We start from the raw sequence: 22,402 nt of genomic DNA, 5'->3' as shown, positions 1-22,402 counted from the left end.
GCAGGTCATTAAGAACATTCTTATTTACAATGACGGCCTGGCAAGAGACAAGGAACAATTGGGGGGAAAGGAAGGCTAATCTGCAGGCTAATCTGAGCCAAAATAATGTGCTAATGAGGCTTTGATTCTGAACAATGCCTCCTTGAGTTGTCCATCTCTCTCCTGGATGCGTCTCTTTTCTGTGGGCATTTCGAATTGTCTTCATTTTAACAAAACATACAAGATTAGATTGCTGTTTATTCACATTGAGTGAATGATTTGAATGGTGCATTATTTCCATCATCCATCTTGCTTGATAAAAACAAAATCAGCAGCTGGTTGGATTATTTCTCACTAAACGCCCTGAACTCGACATTGGATTTTAGAGAAGTTGATTGTGATCATTTGTTATACTGTGTAGGCCACATTTCAAGCTCACCTTTTGAGACGTGTCAGGGCATCCCCTGCCTAACCCCCCCTTTTTGCCTATCTCTCAAGGAGGTGTCTGGTGGATCTGAATGAGTGACTCTGATGACTTTATTTGTGAAAAATTATCAAAATTATGAATGAAAAAGAAAATCATGTTGAAATATGAAATCATATTATATTTTCCCCCACCCTCGGGAAGGGCAACATCAGCCAAGGACGGCATGAGGAAGGTTGCCAAGACAACCAGAGCGATAGCTTCCGCATGTCTCTGCAGGTGTGTTTCATTGTGATCCCAGCGAGTTAAAAATATCTCAACCGGTGAAACTGGTTCCGTTCTTGCAGTTTCCTCCAAAACCTCATTAAATGCTTGCATCTTACTGCTTTCTCACTTATTTTTTTCTATTCATTTTGTGTCAAATGCCATGTAATGTGTCATTTCATGCTTTTGCTCATTTAAAGAGAATTTTTTTTTTCTGACCTGGATTTTATTCTATTTTTTTAATATTTATTCATTAACTCACACTCTTTACTTTCAGATATGGATACAAAATGTAAATCTTGTTCTTTTTTTGAAACTGAAACATATTTTCCTGTTAAAAAAAAAAAACTAAAAGATTGTTTCTGGAACATTTATTCACGTTTTGATTTTGTGTTTGGGACAGTAAAATGAAACCTTTAAGTTTATACAAAACATATGTTTGAAGAGTCAGACTGTTAATAACTGAAAAAAGAAAAAGTACAATAATATAAGTAAGAGGATAAGTGTATGAACAGCTCCAGTGTCGCCCCCTACTGATAGGAATATTGAATTGTACCTGGTGACTCATAAGAGGAAAGACAGGTTTAACTCAAAGTTCATTTGGACATTTTTGACATGATTGAACGGAGCTGAGACGCTGTTTCAGGGCGGAGGTTATGAACTAAAAAGCTGAAATAAAAGGACTTAAATCTCTGATTCAGAGGGACATTTAACTGGTGAGTCTACCCATTGAAGGATACTACAAATATTTGAAGAAAATGGATGAGAAAACTCTTAAAGATTTCCTGAGCTGCCATGTTTGTTTAGAGACTTTCAAAGATCCGGTGTCTCTGGGCTGCAGCCACAACTTCTGTTCAAGCTGCCTGAAAAAGTTCTGGGAACAAACTAACAACAGAAACTGTCCCATGTGTAAAAGAAAATCTTCTAAAGAGGATCCTGGTGTGAACTTTTCACTGAAGGAACTTGCTGATTCTTTTGCTGAAACACAGACAGGTGGATCGTCTGAGACTGAAAAAGAAGAAAAGAGGGTGGTGGAAGTTTGTAAGAAACACCCAGGAATACCTCAACTGTTCTGTAGAGACGAACAGAGAGCTGTGTGTTCTGTCTGTGAGTTTTCTCTGCACCAGAACCACAAAGTGGTTCCTGTAGAAGAAGCAGTCGGTGAGCTGAAGGAGCTGCTGAAATCTGACTTAAAGTCTCTGCAGGACAAGAGGAACAAATACAAACAAGTGGAGAAAACATATGATGATGTGGTTCAACACTCCAAGAAGCAGCTGCTGTCCACAGAGAAGCAGATCAGAGCAGAGTTCAACAAACTGCAGCAGTTCCTGAAGGAGGAAGAGGAGTCCAGACTGGCAGCTCTGAGGGAGGAAGAGGAGCAGAAGGGGAGGAGAATCAGCGGGGAGAGGAAGAGGATCCAGGAGCAGATCTCCTCTCTGTCAGACAGCATCTCTGCTGTGGAAGAAGAGCTGCAGAAAGACGACATGACGTTCCTCAGCAGGTATAAACCCACCTGGGACAGAGCCAGAGAGCAGAGCTCAGTGTCAGATCCACAGCTGCTCTCAGGAGCTCTGGTAGACGAGGCCAAACACCTGGGAAACCTGGCCTTCAGAGTCTGGGAGAAGATGGGGGACCAGGTCCACTTCAGCCCCGTGGTTCTGGACCCAAACACTGCAGCCCCCGATCTCTATCTGTCTGCTGATCTGACCAGTGTGACACAAGGAGATACACGGCAGCAACTTCCTGATAATCCAGAGAGAAACGTCGAGTATGCCCATGTGTTTGGTTTTGAGGGTTTGACCTCAGGGAAACACAGCTGGGAGGTGCAGGTGGGAGATCATCCTGGCTGGGGTGTTGGTTTGGTTAAAGACTCAGTTGACAGGAAGGGAGAGGTGTTTGCTTCACCTAAATATGGAATCTGGTGTTTGTTGCATCGTGATGGAAAATACACCAATGGTGTTGGTAAGACCCTCACGGTGGAGACGAGTCTCCGGAGGCTCAGAGTCCAGCTGGACTATGACGGGGGAGAGGTTTCCTTCTACAACGCTGAAGACATGAAACACATCTACACTCTCAGAGACACTTTCACTGAGAAACTCTTCCCTTATTTCTGTGTCGTAAACTCTGGTGATGCAAAAACCTCTGAGATCAGAATCTGTCAGACAAAGAACAGATTAACCTGAGATAAAGAAAATATATTCATGTGTCTTTAATGTTTTGATGGAATAACTTTTCCAAGATCAGGATTATTTTGAAGTAAAAAGTTCACATGAACAAATAAGCGAATCTCAAAACGTTGAAAATACGACACATTTAAATATCATTGTAAAACATTCAGAGTATTTGTTCAGCGATGAATAAGATACCAAAATATAAAGGTTTATAAAGTTGTGATTCATTTTATCCAAGTTTGTATTCATGTTATACATTTTTAATAGATTTTGTGTTTTACTTTCAAACTTTATTCTAAATAAATGTAGTAACCAGTTAAAAATATGACATATAAATCCACCATGTTCCTAAATCTGAGAGCTATTTTTAATCAACCTGCTGATTTTATAACATAAAAGAGTAAAAGTCAAATGAAAAATCGATACTAAAGAACATATTTCTGTGTAAATGTTGTAAATGTTCAAATGTCAGAGTTTATAAGTCGCCCCTCAAGTTTCTGTCCAAAGATCAGAGTCTTTAAACAAATTGCAACTAAAAGAAATTAAAACATGGAAAACATCTAAAAACACAGCTGGTTCTCAGGTGAGCAAATGTTTTGTAGTTGTTGTTTCATATCGTTTTAAACTTTTTTAAATGTATATGTATGTATGTTTATTTTATCATTCTTAACTGTGGTTCATAAAACCTTCACATGTGAAACATTGATTTATTTTAAGTTTCTTTCAATCAAACATCTGTATTAACCTGGTAAACAAACATGATCATGATTTATTTTTATTATTTGATATCCTGATTTTAACAAACTCTGCATGTAATTTCTTTTTGGGGAAATAAAATATGAATTAAATGAACTGACTTCAGTTTAATGAGTCTGTAAAAACAATGAGACACAGGTTTCTAGTTAAATGGTCATTTTATTGATAACAGCAGATAAAAGCAGAAAGAGTGAAAGACCTACGATCCTACGAGAGAGTCCCAGTCAGGGCTGTCAGTGCAGCTTCATGGCTGCTGCAGAAAGTAGATGCACAAGTTCAGAGTGAAGACAGAAAGCAGCTCCACTTGATCTCCTCACTGATGCTTCATATCTGACACTGCCCTCTAGAGGCCAGAGGAGATCAGTTCACCTGGTTTCATGTAGGACCCAACAACTGCTGACTCTCAGTCCTGACTCCAGCTGCTCTCACTGTACACCATCGTATTCTCTCACTTCACTCGTACACCACCGTATTCTCTCACTTCACTCGTACACCATCATATTCTCTCACTTCACTCCTACACCACCGTATTCTCTCACTTCACTCCTACACCATCGTATTCTCTCACTTCACTCTTACACCATCGTATTCTCTCACTTCTGTCATGTGGATGTTCATGCAAACATGGATCCAGCTACGCTGAGAGATTCTGTGTAGTTTTTTATTTTGAATCTTATACTGATGTTCAAGTTAGTTTTTTGTTGAGAAGGGTTAATGTTATGTTCATTTTATAGGATCATGCATGAAAGAACGCTAAAACTAAATTGTCAGGTTTGCTGAAGGTGTTTATGTGATGGAACAAACTTATTAAATCAATAAATGTCAGCAGGGAATTTGGGGCCCAAGGCAAAGGGAGGCATGGGGCCACTGAAATGAGAAGACAACACACAAAGCAACAGGTCAAATATACAGATAGAAACATTTTAGCAGAATACACATGTATTATTTCTTTTCCTGTCTTTTTTACTCACATTCCTCCTTCTTTTTTTTGCACAGACAGCTGTTTAGGCCAGAGTGCTGGCTCATCTTCAAGAAGTACAGTGGATGTTGCTGGAGAGCTCTCAGAGCCCATCCCTGTCTCATTCTGGAAACAAATACAAAACACAGTATAAGGCTCTTACCCAGAGGTGAAATGTACAGTATATTTACTAATGTGGACACTTGAGGATTTCATCTAACTTCAAATCTGTCTGCTCTGCTGCGACTTAGAGGCAAACACTGTACTTTAAACTCCACTACTGTACATTAAATGTAATGGCTGGTTACATATTTCAAACCTTCTCTGCCTCGTACAAACGTACTGTACCCTCAAAATCACGATTTAATACTAATATTTGTGATAAACTGAAACAGTCCTCCTTTGTGGGGTGACTTTTTAAGCCAAAGCTCACTACATATTACACAATTAAATATCTACAGCAGTTAATGATAACACACGTTAAAATTATGTTAAAATAAAGTTATAACACTGAGGAATTCAATTCAATTCAATTCAATTCAATTCAATTTTATTTATATAGCGTCTAATACAACAAAAGTTGTCTCTAGACGCTTTCCAGAGACCCAGAACATAAACCCCCGAGCAGTTATTACATAAACAATGGCAGGTAAAAACTCCCCTAGTGGGAGAAAAACCTTAAGCCAAACAGTGGCAAGAAAAACTCCCCTTTAGGAGGGAAGAAACCTTGAGCAGGACCAGGCTCGTAAGGGGGGACCCTCCTGCCGAGGGCCAGACTGGTGGGTCAGGGACGGCAGCAGCACAGCAGGCAGGTGGAAGCAGCAACGGGATGACCAGGGGTGGGGACCACCCAAAAGAGATCCCAAAAGGGATCATTTTAATAACTTCTTTAACTGTCTTGTGTTTTCAATGCACAACTTTACACATTCATGACTAAATCCCTGTTGATAAGATTGTCTTTTATTTCTCCCTCCATGGGGAAACTCACTGTGGCAGGGTGGAGGAGCTGCAGCCACTCAGGCTGACGGGACACAGAGGTGTGGCCCGTCAGCCTCTCCACCCTGCCAGCCTTAGAGGGGGGGACAGAGAAGCTGCAAGGGAGGACTGGGAAGCTGCTGATGTCGGCTGATGCTGCGCTTGTGCACGTGTGGCGGTGATTCTGCTTTAATAAAAGGGTTCTGCACAAAACTCCGTGTCCTCTCTATCCTGTCGGTCGGGCCCCCGTAGCACTCGCTACACTCACTTTGTGCAGCAGCAGTACACTTAACACACTTATGCAGAGGAGGGGTAAAAAAAAGTAAAAAATATATAATGACTAAATATAAACAGTATATACGTTTGGGATGAAAAATAAAAAGTAGTGCAGTACGGGAAAGAAAGAAAAACTGCAAAAAAAGCAGGTAGGATGTGTGTGACAGATATTGCACATGTTATTGTCCGTTAGCTACTGAGATCAGCCTGGTTGTACAGTCTGATGGCAGCGGGGAGGAAGGACCTGCGATGCCTCTCAGTGACATAATAAATGTGTTTCTCTTTCAGATAGTGGAACCGGACAAAAACTAGACGACGTACCTGCCAAGAATCTGTCCTCTCTGAATAGTAAAGCCCCAAAAATAATCCAGCTCCACCTTCCATTGAGTCATTCTGGTCATTTTGTCTGAGGTGTTTTTCAATGGGACGTTATCTGTTCCAGTCATATATTTAACAGTCATTTCAAGTGGATAATCAAACTCTGCCAAAAAAAAAAAAAACAATTGTAAAAGTTTAGGAAATAAATGACAAAAGTGCTCTCAATCCATGGATCTTGTCTTTTTTTTTTGCTATAATTTAACAAGGAATGAGAAAAAGCTTCAAAGTTTAAAGAGTTTAAAGATCCATTTTTATTTATAACAGAATAAATACCCCATACAAATTATGTGCCTGAGGCACTACTAACAGACCAGCGCACAATCAACCTAAACAAAAATAATATACATACCAAATTAAAAGTTTAACAATGAATTTATTTTTTATGACTTTGAAAATGAAATAAAATTATGTTCTCTCAAAAAAATAAATGTCTTGCAAGTTCTTATCTACCAAACATGACTTTATATTGGTATATTTACATCTGAATGAGCATCTAAGGTACAGGTATGTATATGTCCAGACATAGATAGTATGTACATGTTTCTTTCATGTATTCTATATATATATATATATATATATATATATATATATATATATATATATATATATATATATATATATATATATATATGCCCCCCACAGGCCTACACACACAATACACACACAATACACACACAAATTATACATCTGAACGGGAATGCTCCTCCCGTTCTCTTTCTGTCCTTTTCCCCGTTAAAATGTCAGTCCTTTTATGCTAGCACATTTCTGAAGTTACAGGCTTTCTTTCTAAAAGAAAGTTCACAAAGGTGACCATGGTGATGTAGATCCAGACAGCAGCCATCAGTGATGTAATATGAGAGAAGGTTCAACTAAATACGTAAATAATTTGTCAGGAGTGAATGAACCGTACGGGGGCAAGATTCACCTAAAGGAGAGTCGGAGCGCTGCTGAAGATCAAATCTGAGGATTATTCGTGCAATAACACCAACACTGAGGTGAAGTATTAACATTTTATTCATCATGTTTGATTCCCAGTGCTTGAATAGTTGCCTCATCCACAACGAGGAGATTTAGAGAGTGTGCTAAAATCATTGCCACTTGAGAAAAAAAAAAAGGAAAGCTGGATTATGAGGATAATACATAACAAGCCATATCCTGAGGTTGGTAGCATTGCTGTGCAGTCTAAGCATGGATGCGGCTTAGACCTTCCCTTGCAGAAGGTTGGTGGTTGGCAGGGCCTCCACATGGCCATGGTTCCTGGGGAAAGTGGTGTTGACCAATATGGGACTGTTTAGAACAGGGGTGGCCAATCCTGGTCCTGGAGAGCACCTATCCAGCATGTTTTACATGTTTCCCTGCTTCAGCACACCATGATAAAAGTAGCTGTTTCAACAACAGAACTGTCCAAACCTTTATGACGAGCTAATGACGAGTAATTTGAATCAGGTGTGAGGAAGCAGGGAAACATCTAAACATGACTAAGAGGCAAGAATCCCCCCCAGTTGCAAAGCTCACTTTTTTTAAACATGCACAGATTTAGTCAAACGGGAAGCAGCTGATGGCTGTACGCCAAGAGTTTCACCAATACAGCAAACATTGCGACACTGTTACACCGAGAGCGCCCCCTGCAGGTTTGGAGCACTTCCGGTTGTAGTGACCGGTTATGAAGCGTTTTTCTTTTGAAGATGGTTTCTTGTTTTATATCGTTTTGTGCTTTGCATCGTTTCTCTATTTGCAGCGTTTGATGATGCTGTTTTTGTCTTTGTTTTTTTGCAGCACGTTTTTTCATTTGCACCACGTTCCTCTTTTTGTACCTCGTTTTGAGTTTGTGAATTTGAATCGTTTCTGTACTTGAAGCCGTTTTCCTTAACTGAGACGCATTAGGCCGTTGCAGTGGGTTTGACCCTTGTCGCCCACCATACAAAAAAAAATAATTATATCGCTTTATTTGATATTCACTCAGTCAATGGCCTTTATTTAACCAGGCAGGTCATTAAGAACATTCTTATTTACAATGACGGCCTGGCAAGAGACAAGGATCAGTTGGGGGTAAAGGAAGTGGTTTAGGGAGTAAAACACAGTAAAACTGTAGCTCTACAAACAAAGGTAGAAAACCATTAGGGAGCATTTTTTGGCAAAGCAGCAGAAATGGGCAGAACACTGACAGATCCCGGCTGGAAGTTCCTGATAAACTCTCTGGGGCTTTTACTCTGAAAATCCAAACAGGAAGTACCTGCTGCTCCGTGATGGTGAGCGGGGACTTGAGGCTCAAGCCTGATTTATGGTTCCGCGTCACACCGACGCAGAGCCTACGGCCTACGCCGTCGACGCGTGCCCTACGCCGTCGATTTAACGTGGAACCATAAATCAGGCTTCAGGTTCAGCAGAGAGAGAGAGAGGCGCTGCCGGGACGCGGGACCGTCCGGACCGCGGAGTGACGCAGGAGCGCGCGGACCGGCGTGCCCATGGACCTAACCTCCTCCCGAACCCCTGGTACCGTGCAGGAGCACCGTCCTCCATCCGAACCCAGAACCCCTGCAGGTGCTCCGTCCATGCAAACCCCTGGTACCGTGCAGGAGCACCGTCCTCCAGCCGAACCCCTGCAGGTGCACGCTCCTGATCCGAACCCCCGTCAGGTGCTCTGTCCATCCGAACCCCTGCAGGTGCACGCTCCTGATCCGAACCCCCGTCAGGTGCTCTGTCCATCCGAACCCCTGCAGGTGCACGGTCCTGTGCCTGCAAATGCGCGGCCATTTATCACAATTTGAATGTGTTTTGTTCTCATGGACCTGGAAAAGGCTGGAAGGACCTGAGCCTGGAGTAAACCAGTCTGGGACTGCTACCTGGGGGGTTAGGACCTCCTCTAGGACCTCCTCTAATGTTCTAGTGCTGACAGGACCTGCTGATGTCCTAGGACCTCCTCTAGGGACCTCCTCTAGGGACCTGCTGATGTCCTAGGACCTCCTCTAGGGACCTCCTCTAGGGACCTCCTCTAGGGACCCCATGATGTCCTAGGTGTTCTCCCAGGACCTCCTCTAGGGACCTGCTGATGTCCTAGGACCTCCTCTAGGGACCTCCTCTAGGGACCCCCTGATGTCCTAGGTGTTCTCCCAGGACCTCCTCTAGGGACCCGCTGATGTCCTAGGACCTCCTCTAGGGACCTCCTGATGTCCCAGGTGTTCTCCTAGGACCTCCTCTAGGGACCTCCTCTATGGGACCTCCTCTAGGGACCTCCTGATGTCCTAGGTGTTCTCCCCGGACCCCCTTTGGGACTTCCTGTGGTGTGTTTGAGTGAATCTAGGATGTCCTCTGGTGTTTCAGTGCTTCTCCAAGAACTGCATTGGTGTTTTAAACCTCCTTTGGTGTTCCCGGGCTCCTCCAGAACCTCCGGAACATGCTGTCCCTATAGGTGTGCTTCCCCCTCCTGTAGGAGATCCAGCTCCCCCTGATCCTGAACCTGGCGTAGCTCCCCCTCGTCCACCTCGTCCACCTCGTCCACCTCGTCTCCCGTCCCTCATGGATCCAGCCTGCTCCCAGTTCCTGGCCCGACTCCTGCAGGAGCTGGATCCCCCCAGCACCAGCAGCAGCAGGATGACGTTCCCGGACCTGTGCACCTCGCTGTGCGCTCGCTTCGACCTGCTCCACCTGCTGAAGATCCACAGCCTGCTGTTCCAGACGGCCAGCATGGACCCCGCCTTCCCCGTCACGCTGTTCCAGGACAGGATGTGCTCCTCCTCCTCCTGCTCAGAGGAGGACGGGCCGCAGAAGAAGAAGCTGATGGTGGCGGCGGACATCGTGGCCATGTTGAACCTGATCCAGATGGGCGGGGAGGAGCTGGCGCCCAAGCTGCACAGGCCCGGTCACCGCAAGGACGGGGACGGGGACGGGGGGGTCACGTATGACCGCTTCAGCAATAAAGATCAGCACCAGCTCGGCCCCCCTCCAGCCGGCTCCTCCTGCGACTGCCATGCATTAATTCACACCTCTGATCCAAACTTCCTGTTGAAACGTGGCGCGCCCCCTCAGGACCAGCTACAGGACCTGCCCCAGAAGTCTGTCTGTCCGCCCCCCCCCGACCTGCGTAGGTCTTACTTCCCCTCCGATGCAGACAGCGAGTCGGTGACCGACCAGGAGTCCCTGCAGACGGTCGTCCCTCCGGACAGCGTCCAGTCCTGCGGCCATCGGAGGAACGTCTTCAAGCAGGAGCACCAACACCTCCTGGACGTCTCACCACAGGTCTGTCATCTGAAGTATCTGAGTATAAGGGCCAGGCAGGACAGAAAAATAAAATTAATATTTTAGAGATCTTTTTTCTCATTATGCACTTCGAGAAAAAAGTCGAAATGTCGAGAAAAAAGTCGAAATGCCAAGAATAATGTAGTACAATATTGAGAAAAAAGTCAAAATTTTGTGAATAAAGGTGAAATGTCGAGAAAAAATTCGAAATGTTGAGAAAAAAAAGTCAAAATGTTGAGAAAAAAGTCAAATTATGTTAGGTTGGTAACAGCAAGGTTCAGAATACAAGAATTGGCATTACGATATTGATTTGAAACAGATATCACAGATATGCAGTTGCATAACTTCAGACACGTCCCCTTAACGTTCCACTCCAAGGATGTAAGTTAATTCACACATTCCCTGCATTCACACTGAAATCATAGGCGTCCAGCTGCCATTCATTGTCTATGAAAACGCGCGTTGAGAAGCGGCGGGAGCAGAGCGTCAATTTGAAGTTGAAAAATCTGAACTTTATGCAAATGAGCAGCAGCGCTGCCGAGGCAGCGTCCAATCACAGACCGGGATTCCCCAAGCCAGAAGCCTCAATGCAGATTGTACTTTCATGTACACACAAACGTACACTCATTCACATGCGTGCAGGAGCAGAGCTGTGCACTAACACACGTATTTTATCAGGAATTAATATATTTCATCCAGCAAACTGACATTTTACGTGTGCGTCGCCGCGTACCCTCCGCCGTAGAGTCTGCGTTGATTTATGGTTGGAACCATAAATCAGCCTAGGTGGATTTATGGTTCACCGGGAGCAAGGGCTCGCTGGCAGTTGACGTTGATCCTCGGACCAAACTTGTTAAGGAGCATCAGACTCACTCTTATCTACGCAGAAATAACGCTAAAATATAAAGAAGGCTTCTACTGAAGATGTGCAGCTATATATGTAGACTATATACACTGTTCCCTCCACTTCTGCAGCACAGCTTTAGCCCCGCCCACTGCAGGCATCGACAGTACATGAAGCTGTCAGTGTGAACGCATCAAGCAGCGCGATGCTGGCATCAGGAGATTTTTGACGCTTTCGGTGTGAACGCAGGGTTAGTTAGTTACGGCTGCTGCTGCAGAGCTGTCAGTCGCTCTGCTAACTGGATTTGATGGACCAGAGGAGACATTTCCACTTTATTCACCAAATTGTATTTCAACTTTATTCTCGAAATTTTGACTTTATTCACGAAATTTCGACTTTATTCTTGAAATTGTATTTCAACATTAAAGGGAAAGTTTGGTTTTTTACAACCTGGATCTTATTTCTGGCATTTTTTATGGTCGTATACTCACCCAGGCAAGTTTGGTGTCATTTGGAGTCCTTCGGAAGATATTAGGGGGTTTTTTGCGAGCCGCTTCTCCATATAACGGTAGTGAATGGGGGCACAGCGGGACACAGACGATGCAGCGTCTAAATAACACATGATTGCCGTGAAACTCGTTCATTTCTTTTATGAATCACTAGATCTGCTTCCAGGACCTGTTGTCTACATCCGGGGCTGTGTGTGTAACAAATAAATCAGTTTGTAAACAAGACCTCTGAACTCACGACGTCATCTCTGTGCGCGCACTCTGTCCTCCGTTCAGTGAGCTCTTCAGCCGTATACTCTGGCTCGGAACTGTAAGGACGTCCATCATATTCAAAATTGTCGTCCACAACCTCAGAATTTGACAAATATTCAGACATGTTTCAAATAACTAACAGTAAACTAACAGTAGCGAACTCCAGCTGTACACAGAGCTGTGTCTGGGATGCGCGCACAGAGATGGATATGTTTGGTTTTTGTAACATGCCATGCTCAGGCGGGAGACACGTGTAGCTCAGTGCTTAACTTTTATTTTCAATCCACGCTATATTCTTCTGGTCCGTTCTCCTATATGTTCCCCCTTTAACCCGGTACATAGGTTCCTCTAAACATCCGTTCCCGCTACAGTTTTAACTAAGAGAAAAGGCAGAAAATGTCAGAAAAATAAAAATGTAATAAAGCTAACTGGGTAGTTTTCAATTTTATCTCTGTAATCATTCATGGATAAAACAAGCAGCACTGGTGCCTAATGTGCTCCAATACAGCAGGTCTCATCATTTTATTTTGAACACTTTCAAAACTCAAAATCCTATACTTTAACTTAAAACTTAACTAGAACTTAAAATGTGCTTGACACAAATGAAAGTTCAATTGAAACACGTGGCAAAAACACCTAACCTTTTAAGTGATGTGTGTTATTAGGTATAATGGCATTTTTAGAATAGAAATAAGAAAAACTTTTTGGTAAGATCCTTATTGTGTTGAGTGAAGGCAGTGAATTTGGTCAACTGGTGTAAGTTCAGGGTTTTTAAATGCACAGCCATGAACCTACTGTATTATATCATTTAGTCTTAGTTATGCCAATTAACATCTAACATGTATATTTATAATTGCTCTTTAACTAAACAAAAATATGTTTTATCCGATTACTCGATTAATCGATGGAATTTTCAGTAGAATACTCGATTACTAAAATATTCGATAGCTGCAGCCCTAGTAGTAACACTGGACGTTGGTGACCAGGAACCATGTTTTTATCAGCCAGGCGGTCGGTCTTTATTCGTTTAGCAGCTTTAAACAACCAAGGTCCACCGAAGTGCTCCAACATCAAAATCACATCAAAACAGATTAGAAAAATAATCACAAGACGCAGAAGCTGATAAAAACCCAACAAAAAAAGTGACAGTGCTTTCATGATCCAGATGTCTTTCTGAACACGTCTTTAGTTTGGATCTGAACGGATCTGGGGCCAAAACCGAAAATGGCGGGCGCAAAAAAAATCTGGATTTATAAAACCGCGTGCACGCACACTTGCACGCACACTTGCACGCAATGTTCGCTTTATAAATCACAGTCCAGCTGGAAGGTTGCGCAGCTGAATTCGGCTCATATCCCGCCCTCTACACGCCCACCTTTTACCATAAATGGGCAATGCAAAGTGGTATTTGCATATGAATGAGCCTGCTGAGCATGCGCAGTGGCTTCCTGCAGCCTGTTTGGGCGTCAGAATGAATGAGACGCATGATGAGACGTGTCGAGCCACCGTGCCAATAAATTTCACGGAGACTGGGATCGAGATGTTGTGGATGAGGTGGAGGCCAGGAAAACTACATTATTTGGTTGTCACAGTAAAAGTATAAATAGTATATAAATAGTATTAAATAAAGCGAGCGAAAATAAAACCCTGTGAGGCACAAGGGCGCAATTTCCACTGGGAACAGGGGGGACATGTTCCCCCCGTTTTTCAAACTCATGTTTTTGTCCCCCCCACTTTTTACAGTTTAAGAACTAACTCAGCCTGTAATTACAAATCATCAAGACACTCTGTGCGAAAATGGGACGGGAGCCCCGCTACCCCTCCTCCCCTCCCATCTCCCCTCAGTGCTGCTCAAGCCTGATTTATGGTTCCGCGTTAAATCGACGCAGAGCTTACGGCGTAGGTTACGCAGCCACACGCACCGTACAGTGCGCGTCGCCGCGTAACCTACGGCGTAACCCTGCGGCGTAACCCTATGGCGTAGGCTCTGGGTCGATTTAACGTGGAACCATAATTTAGGCATAATTAGGCTTAACTAGTGTGTGCGTGTGTGACAGACGTGCATGGGACAATTGTGTAATACGGAATAAACTGCGTTCCGTATTGGTTCAATACGGAACGCAACTTTTAATTCCCAATAACGTAACAATTCCGTATTTCAAGGGACGGGTGGCAAGCCCACTCACCGCGGCTGCAGCTCCAGCAGCAGCTGAGCGTCCTGACTGACGCTGTGCTTCAAACACAGAGGGACACGATCAGCGCGCTATTATATTATAAGTCTGATATGTGATGACATTATTAAGAGTATGACATGAATCTGGCTTCATTTCACCACCTCACCGCCTGCGTCGCCAGTTCCCCATATCTTAAGTAAGTTCCTACGGGAGGGTCTGGGTTGGCGTAGAGATACGCACATTTTTCGGTTAGTTTTTTCTTTTTAAATCCTAACCTTTGCGTAGAAGATGGCTTGCGCATCTTTCAAGCCCTGTTTTGTGCGCAAGCAAGCTTTATAAATGAGGCCCCTGGTCTGTGAGGGTCCGTAACTCAGGGTTCAGCGTGATCCAGGGTTGAGGACAAGCTACTGCAAAAGAGCGATCACCCTACTTGTTCACTCTCGTCTATGGAACCTCGAACAAGTGCTGGGTCGATGGAAACACACAGATAAGAGGGAGCATGGCCAATTACAGCACTAAAAACACACAACAGGAGCTTAAAGTGGATTCTGAGCTCAACAGGGAGTCCGTGTAAAGAATACAGGACAGGACTGGTGTGGTCATGATTCTGGGTTCTTGTCAGCAGGCAGTAAAGTTTGGTTGACACCAAAATGAAGATTATTACAATAATTAAGCCACGAACTATTGAAAGAATGAATAGCTTCTCAAGGTCAAGGCGGCTCAGGAATTGACCTTGTCATTGCAGGTTTACTAAGTTTTGTTAAATAACATCATGAGCCGGTAAACCCTGGCGGAAATGGCGTTTGCCAGATATTGCCGCTCCAAACCAGGTTTGAATGAATTACCTCAGTAAAACTGGACTTTTGAGACCAGAACCCACATTTGAATTAGTTACATCAGAAACATTGGATGTACTGTAGGTGATCATAAAAATACTTCAAAGAGAAATTTTCCATTAAATTCCACAGATTTTTTCCTTTTTCTGAAATGCAGTGTCTTTGGAACTATTCATCATATTTTAAACTCTTCATCATCTTTGAACTCAGTTCTGACTTTGGTCTTTGCCTGGTTTGTGTTTCTAGGTTATCACCAGAGATGTGAAACAGACCAGTAAAGATGCTCTGAGAAAGAGGGACATGCACAAACCGGCTACCTTCTTCAACCACAGCTTTGAACTGCCCTACAGTAATCCCTACTTTGAACCAGAAGTCCACTTTCCACCCCAGGACAGACTGAGGGTGAAGCATGAGAGTTTGGATGACCTCCAGGCATCCACATACTTTGGTCCCACGACATCTACAGATCACGTCACCCTCAGAAAGTACGGAAACAGAGCGGGGAAACCGTCGGCCTGGCCGGTCAAAAGTCTCAGTCTCAATACAGAAGAGGCTCCGCCTGCCTTTCAGAGGCCTTTCTTGAAAACTAAAGCTCTTCAACAAAGTCCCTCCTGCAGCATCAGGGTCATCAACACCGATGATGAACTGCAGTTCCGTCACCTGAAAGATAAGGGTGTGGAGTCCCCCGGCATTGTGAAGAGAGTCGCAGTGATGGCCAAACCGGACAGACGGTTGAAAGACAAAAGCCCGATGGGTGCATCGTTTCAGGGAGGAGACTGCACCTCCAGTGTTGGGACTCAGACTGAGCAGGGGAACCAGAAGAAGGCCCGAGACCTCCCGTCCAAGTTCAAGGACAGAGAGAGACATCAGCTGAAACACTCAGAAGAAGACTCAGACGTCATCAGCGAAAGCATCAGCGACATTTTCCGCTTCCTGGATGATATGAGTGTCTGTGACTCTCTGGGCATCATCCAGTCGTCGGGCCACAACAGCACCGCCTCCCTTTCTCAGGGAACGCTGAAGTCGGACAACAGCTCACCCGAGCACAGCACCGTCAAGCTGGCCAAGTCCAAGCTGGACCGCCTCTTCCAGTCTCTGGAAAGCTCCGACGATGAGCTCAAGCTGAGCGTGTGCAAGCTGGTGATGAGGATTGGGGAGATTGAGAAGAAGCTGGAGTCTCTGTCCGGGGTCCGCAGCGAGATCTCTGAGGTTCTACTGAAGCTCAACAAGTTGGATGAGAAGATCCAAGAGCCCAAGGTGCCAGAGGCCAGGGAGCGCCAACAGAGCAGGACGGCAGCGTCTGCGTCCATCTCAGCCCCGGAGGAACTTCCTCCACATGCCAACAGCAGCCTCCCGGCCCATGTCTTCCAGTGCCATACGACCGGTCACAACAGGAAGTGGGACTTTGGGCTGGCGGGGGAGCAGGCCTGCCCCGATAGGGCCGACAAGGCCGACGGCCTCAGGATGAAGGCTCTGAAGAGGAGCTTGTTCACCGCCCGCTCGTCCCGCTCCCTCAACGAGGAGAACAGCGCCACCGAGTCCAAGGTCGCCAGCATCACCAACTCTCCGTGTGACTGGAGGGCGGTGCCCCACCCCCACATCCCGCCGGACAACAGCATGGACGGGGACAGGGAGCCGCAGAGCAAGGCATCGGACAGACGCCGCAAAGCTAAACAGGTACAGGCCCGGGGCCTCATTAATAAAAGAGTGCGTAGGATTCATACTAAAAGTGTACGTGTGCTCAAAATCCGAAAATGGCGTGCGCACAAAAAAATCCTGATTTATGAAAACCGTGTGCACGCACATCTGCACGCAATGTTCGCTTTATAAATCACAGTCCAGCTGGAAGGTTGCGCAGGTGAATTCGCCTCATACCCCGCCATGGTGTGTCCTGCACCGCCTACACGCCGTGCCGGTAGGATGATTTGACAGATGAAAATACCCCGTCAGATCACGCGTCCACATAGACATCAACATTTATCTATGAAGAAGTGATTTGACATGTTTTTTTCTTCCGCCAAAGCGTCGTACACATAGATCAATGTGAAGCACTTTCTGACTTCCTTCTGTTAAATCGTCTATTTGCATGAAAAAGCCTTTGAAAAAAAAGAAACTGAGATAAAAGAAATGGGGATCGTACTCCTCCTGTCCCTCATCCTTCCATCTGTCCATCCCTCCTCCTGTCTCTCATCCATTGATCCTTCCATCCATCCTCCTGCCCATCATTCATTCATCCTTCCGTCCTTCCTCCTGTCCTTCATCCATCCTTTCACCCCACTTCATTTCCCTCATCCATCCATCCATCCATCCATCCATCCGTTTTGGAGTAAAGTTTCTGTTCAGGGTGGTTTTGTCTCTGTGTGTGTTTCTTCTGGTTGTGTTTGGGGGAGTTCTCGTTCTATCTGAAGTGGTTCTGGTTCTGTTCAGGGAGGTACTGGTTCTCAGACCATAAAAGTCCATGAATGCTGTAGACACCTGAAAGCGACTCCTCTCTGTGCTTCTCCAGGTGGAGCGAGACCACCACTACGAGCTCTCCCATCCGCAGAGGCCGCCCAAACCAGCAGCACAGTCCTACGTGATGGAGGACGTGTTTTCACCACATCCCTTCTCCCCCTCCATCCAAGCCCAGACTAAAGACAGACTCCTGGACGCCAACCTGAGGCTGAGTGTCCTCTCAGACGGAAAGCACAGCCAGTCGTTCTGGACCGCCCAGGGCTGTCGCAGCAGCCCGGGAGACAAGGGAAACCCGGTGCAGGTACCGAGCACTGACCATTCCAGAAAACCCTCAGGAGGGGACTTACTCCACTGATTTTTATTTCAAATATTTAACAACACTCAGACATGCACTGCAGTTGTTTTCCTCTTTTATGAGCATGAAAAAAGAAAAATGAAAATATGAAAAAAAGATGCTAAACTTCAATCAGTGGAGAGACCAAGGAATGAAAGTATTTAGAACATATAGTCATAAGCGGAAATGTTGTACCTTTTAACACACTCACTGTTTAACAGGGGATTAGCAGTAACACATTTTTAGAATACCAACAACTCAAATCCATAATATCCAACCAGGAGGAGCTTCAGGCCTGGAGGTCCAACCAGGAGGAGGCCATGAGGTGGAGCCAGGACATGCTAGTGAGCGTTTGAAGTTTGGTTTTAAAGGTGGAGGTGGTGTCAGCCTCCTTAACCCAGATTGGAAGTTGGTTCCATAGTAATGGTGCCTGATAGCAGAAGAACCGTCCTCCAAATCTACATTTGGATCCTCTAGGATCTACGAGTAAACCTGCACTCTGAGAACGGAGAGCTCTGCCAGGAACATAAGGCACTATCAGGTCTTGCAAATATCGCAGAGCTAGGCCGTTTGGGGCTTTATACGCAAGTAATAACATTTTGAATTGGATTCTGAGTTTTACGGGGACCAATGGAGCGACGCTAACACTGGAGAGACGTGGTCTCTCCTGCTGATTCCTGTCAGCACTCGCGCTGCTGCATTTTGGATCAGCTGGAGGATATTCAGCAAATTACTTGGACATCCTGCTAATAATAGATTTATAGTAATCTAGTCTAGAAGATACAAACGTGTGAACTAGTTTTTCTGCATCACTCTGGGAGAAGATGTTCCTAATCTTTGTGATATAATGGAGATGGAAAAACACAGTTTTACAAACCTGATTAATATACGGTTTAAACGACAAATCCTGATCGAAACAACACCAAGGTTTCTCACAGTTGCACTGGAAGCCAACGCAACACCATCTAATCCAGGGATGTCAGACTCATTAGGTAGAGGGCCGCATTCCTTCAAATGAGACCTTAAGAGGGCCGGATCATTTTTTTTACATCAATCAAATATCAATATAACTCGAGTCAACATAATTGCATGTTGGTAGATGAAAACACCGGTAACACAATGTAAAATTAAAAATGTAGTAGAGAAAGAAAAATAGCCTACCAAAGAATTTTCCTAATCATACTACTCTACTCTTAACAATAATTACAATGAGTCTGAGTCACTCACAGAGACACATCCTGACTCAGACGTCTGACTCCAACCCCCCGACCAATCGCTGGTGTGTAGTGTGATGACATCACAGCCCGAGTCAGCCGCTTAGAACCTCGGCAGAGTAGTAAAAGTATCTACTCGGCACGTTAGACCCCTAGTGGGAAAGAACCAAACCGAGAGGAGGCGAGCCGAGTCGGGCTGAGTAGGTACTAGTGGAAAAGCACCATTAGTGAACACTGGAAGTTTGCCTGCAAGTCTTTTTTCAGTTGTACACCCTCTAATTTCTGGCCTCTCTTGGTTTCCTCAGACCCAAGAGTCCCTGAATCCCAACAACTTGGAGTACTGGATGGAGGACGTCTACACACCAGGCTTTGATTCGCTGCTGAAGAGGAAGGAAGCAGAATTCAAGAGGGTGAAGGCATGTAAAATTGGAGCTTTGATTGCAGCCGCCGCCTGCACCGTGGTCCTGGTCATCGTTGTTCCAATCTGCACCTTGAAGTCCTGAGGAGACCAGGATACTGGCGTTGGTCTTGTTCCTGTGGAGGGGGTAGTTGTGCAGCACACCCTCCAACATTATGAACACTGCAGAAATGAAGTATGTAACATATACTGTATATTCATTCAGTGAACAGTTAGTGATTATTGTGAGAGCATCTGATGATTGAGTTAAAGACAGAACTAGAATCAATTTAAACACAAATGATGTCATGTATTTGTGAGTTTCTGTGAGAACTGCTGTTCACAAGGTTCACACCTGAGTGTGAATTTAATCAATAACAAGCATCTGCAGTCATGATATTTGTGTGACATTTTTGAATATTTTAATTCAATAGAAGAAGTAGTAAAGATGTTTTACAGGCACGTGGCTGTGCCATTTAAGTGAATGTAATTATAATGTCAAAGGAATGACTCAAGAACAACTATGAATGTCGCTGCCTTCTCTTCGTATTTCTGGAAGGTAACCAGCTGATGAAAAAGTGCTCTGGTTCTGTATTAGTTCTTTTGTAGTTGGTGAGGATCATCTGAGATGATTCGGAACTAGAGAACAACCTTGAATATGCTTTATCTTATATTTTTCTTAAAATGTAACCAGCCATCACTTTGTCTGATCTTGATGGAAAAAGTGCTACATTTTGGCATTAATTCTGTTATGCTTGGATTATCTCACAGAATTAAGAGTTAGTAAAGTTTATTTAGGAGCTAAGAGCTACTGAATACTTTGTCTGTTTTTCTGAAAAGTAAGTAACCAGCCGTCAGATTGTCTACTGATCCTGATGAAGTGCGCTAGTTTTGGGTTAGTTCTGTTCTGTTCAGTAAGGATCACGTTGATACAGACTTGAGTAAACTGGAAATGATCCCTGATCAGGTTGTTATTTACTCCTTTATATGAAATGCAGTACATCATTTTCCTGACTGACATTTCTGCCTCTTTATGGACTTGATGAGTTTTTTCCCCTTCAGATGTGGTGAAATAGTAACTGAGCCTCTCACAGAACATACAAACATTCTGATTTGACAGATCTTTGTATCGTAGGTACTGTTGTTTTCCAGCATCTTTTAACCATCATCACATGTGAAAGCACTGACCTCCAAGAGTTGCTCTATTAAAATGTCACTGATTGAAATAAGTCTTCAATTACCTTTTACATTTCATTTCCTTAAGTATGACATCAGCATATTTCATGTTTTCGTTGACAGCTTTATTTTGTTTGATATACATCCAGTTTTGTCAGAACTACCACACAGTTAGGACATGCTGTGACAGCATACACTTCACTTTCTAACATTGCCATTTATTCCCACATCACAAATCCAGGTTGTCTGCAGCGGAGGGGGAAATTTGTATCTCACACCACAACCTACGTTGATTGCTTTCAATTTCCAATTTCTGATTAGGTTGGTTAATGTTTACCTTTATACTCTAGTAACCATACCCTCCAGACTAGTAACCCTACCCTCCACTCTAGTAACTATACCCTTCAGACTATTAACCATACCCTCCAGATTATTAACCATACCCTCTAGTCTATTAACCCTACCCTCCACTCTAGTAACCATACCTTCCACTCTAGTAACCATACCCTCCACTCTAGTAACCATACCCTCCACTTTAGTAACCATACCCTCCTCTCTTGTAACCATACCCTCCACTCTAGTAACCATACCCTCCACTCTAGTAACCATACCCTCCACTCTAGTAACCATACCCTCCACTCTAGTAACCATACCCTCCACTCTAGTAACCATACCCTCCACTCTAGTAACCATACCTTCCACTCTAGTAACCATACCCTCCACTCTAGTAACCATACCCTCTCGTCTAGTAACCAAACCCTCCAGTCCAGTAACCATACCCTCCACTCTATTAACCATACCCTCCAGTCTAGTAACCATACCCTCCAGACTAGTAACCAAACCCTCCAGACTAGTAACCATACCCTCCAGACTAGTAACCATACCCTCCAGTCTAGTAACCATACCCTCCACTCTAGTAACCATACCCTCCACTCTAGTAACCATACCCTCCAGTCCAGTAACCATACCCTCCACTCTAGTAACCATACCCTCCACTCTAGTAACCATACCCTCCAGTCCAGTAACCATACCCTCCACTCTAGTAACCATACCCTCCACTCTAGTAACCATACCCTCCACTCTAGTAACCATACCCTCCACTCTAGTAACCATACCCTCCAGTCCAGTAACCATACCCTCCACTCTAGTAACCATACCCTCCACTCTAGTAACCATACCCTCTCGTCTAGTAACCAAACCCTCCAGTCCAGTAACCATACCCACCACTCTAGTAACCATACCCTCCACTCTAGTAACCATACCCTCTTTGTCTAGTAACCATACCCTCCACTCCAGTAACCATACCCTCTTTGTCTAGTAACCATACCCTCCAGACTAGTAACCATACCCTCCACTCCAGTAACCATACCCTCTTTGTCTAGTAACCATACCCTCCAGACTAGTAACCATACCCTCCACTCTAGTAACCCTACCCTCCACTTTAGTAACCATACCCTCCTCTCTAGTAACCATACCCTCCACTCCAGTAACCATACCCTCTTTGTCTAGTAACCATACCCTCCACTCTAGTAACCATACCCTCCAGTCCAGTAACCATACCCTCCACTCTAGTAACCATACCCTCCACTCTAGTAACCATACCCTCCACTCTAGTAACCATACCCTCCACTCTAGTAACCATACCCTCCAGTCCAGTAACCATACCCTCCACTCTAGTAACCATACCCTCCACTCTAGTAACCATACCCTCTCGTCTAGTAACCAAACCCTCCAGTCCAGTAACCATACCCACCACTCTAGTAACCATACCCTCCACTCTAGTAACCATACCCTC

At 44.5% G+C, this 22,402-nt stretch overlaps 2 protein-coding genes across 2 annotated transcripts; both read left to right on the top strand.

Moving 5' to 3' along the window:
• Positions 1 to 1,268: 1,268 nt before the first annotated feature.
• LOC133419263 (nuclear factor 7, brain-like) lies at positions 1,269 to 3,660 on the top strand. Its single transcript, XM_061708335.1, has one exon. It carries the CDS (start codon positions 1,426 to 1,428, stop codon positions 2,848 to 2,850), a length of 1,425 nt encoding a protein of 474 aa, XP_061564319.1. The 5' UTR covers positions 1,269 to 1,425; the 3' UTR covers positions 2,851 to 3,660.
• Positions 3,661 to 9,277: 5,617 nt separating this feature from the next.
• On the top strand, positions 9,278 to 21,037 carry minar1 (membrane integral NOTCH2 associated receptor 1). Its single transcript, XM_061708325.1, has 4 exons — positions 9,278 to 10,417; positions 15,279 to 16,709; positions 17,539 to 17,787; positions 19,340 to 21,037. Exons 1-4 carry the CDS (start codon positions 9,698 to 9,700, stop codon positions 19,535 to 19,537), a joined length of 2,598 nt encoding a protein of 865 aa, XP_061564309.1. The 5' UTR covers positions 9,278 to 9,697; the 3' UTR covers positions 19,538 to 21,037.
• Positions 21,038 to 22,402: the final 1,365 nt, after the last annotated feature.

Source organism: Cololabis saira, chromosome 2 (assembly GCF_033807715.1).
Source record: "Cololabis saira isolate AMF1-May2022 chromosome 2, fColSai1.1, whole genome shotgun sequence".
NCBI lineage: Eukaryota > Metazoa > Chordata > Actinopteri > Beloniformes > Belonidae > Cololabis > Cololabis saira.
The sequence above is the reverse complement of the archived record's forward strand: the minus strand, read 5'-3'. Positions and strand labels throughout refer to the sequence as shown.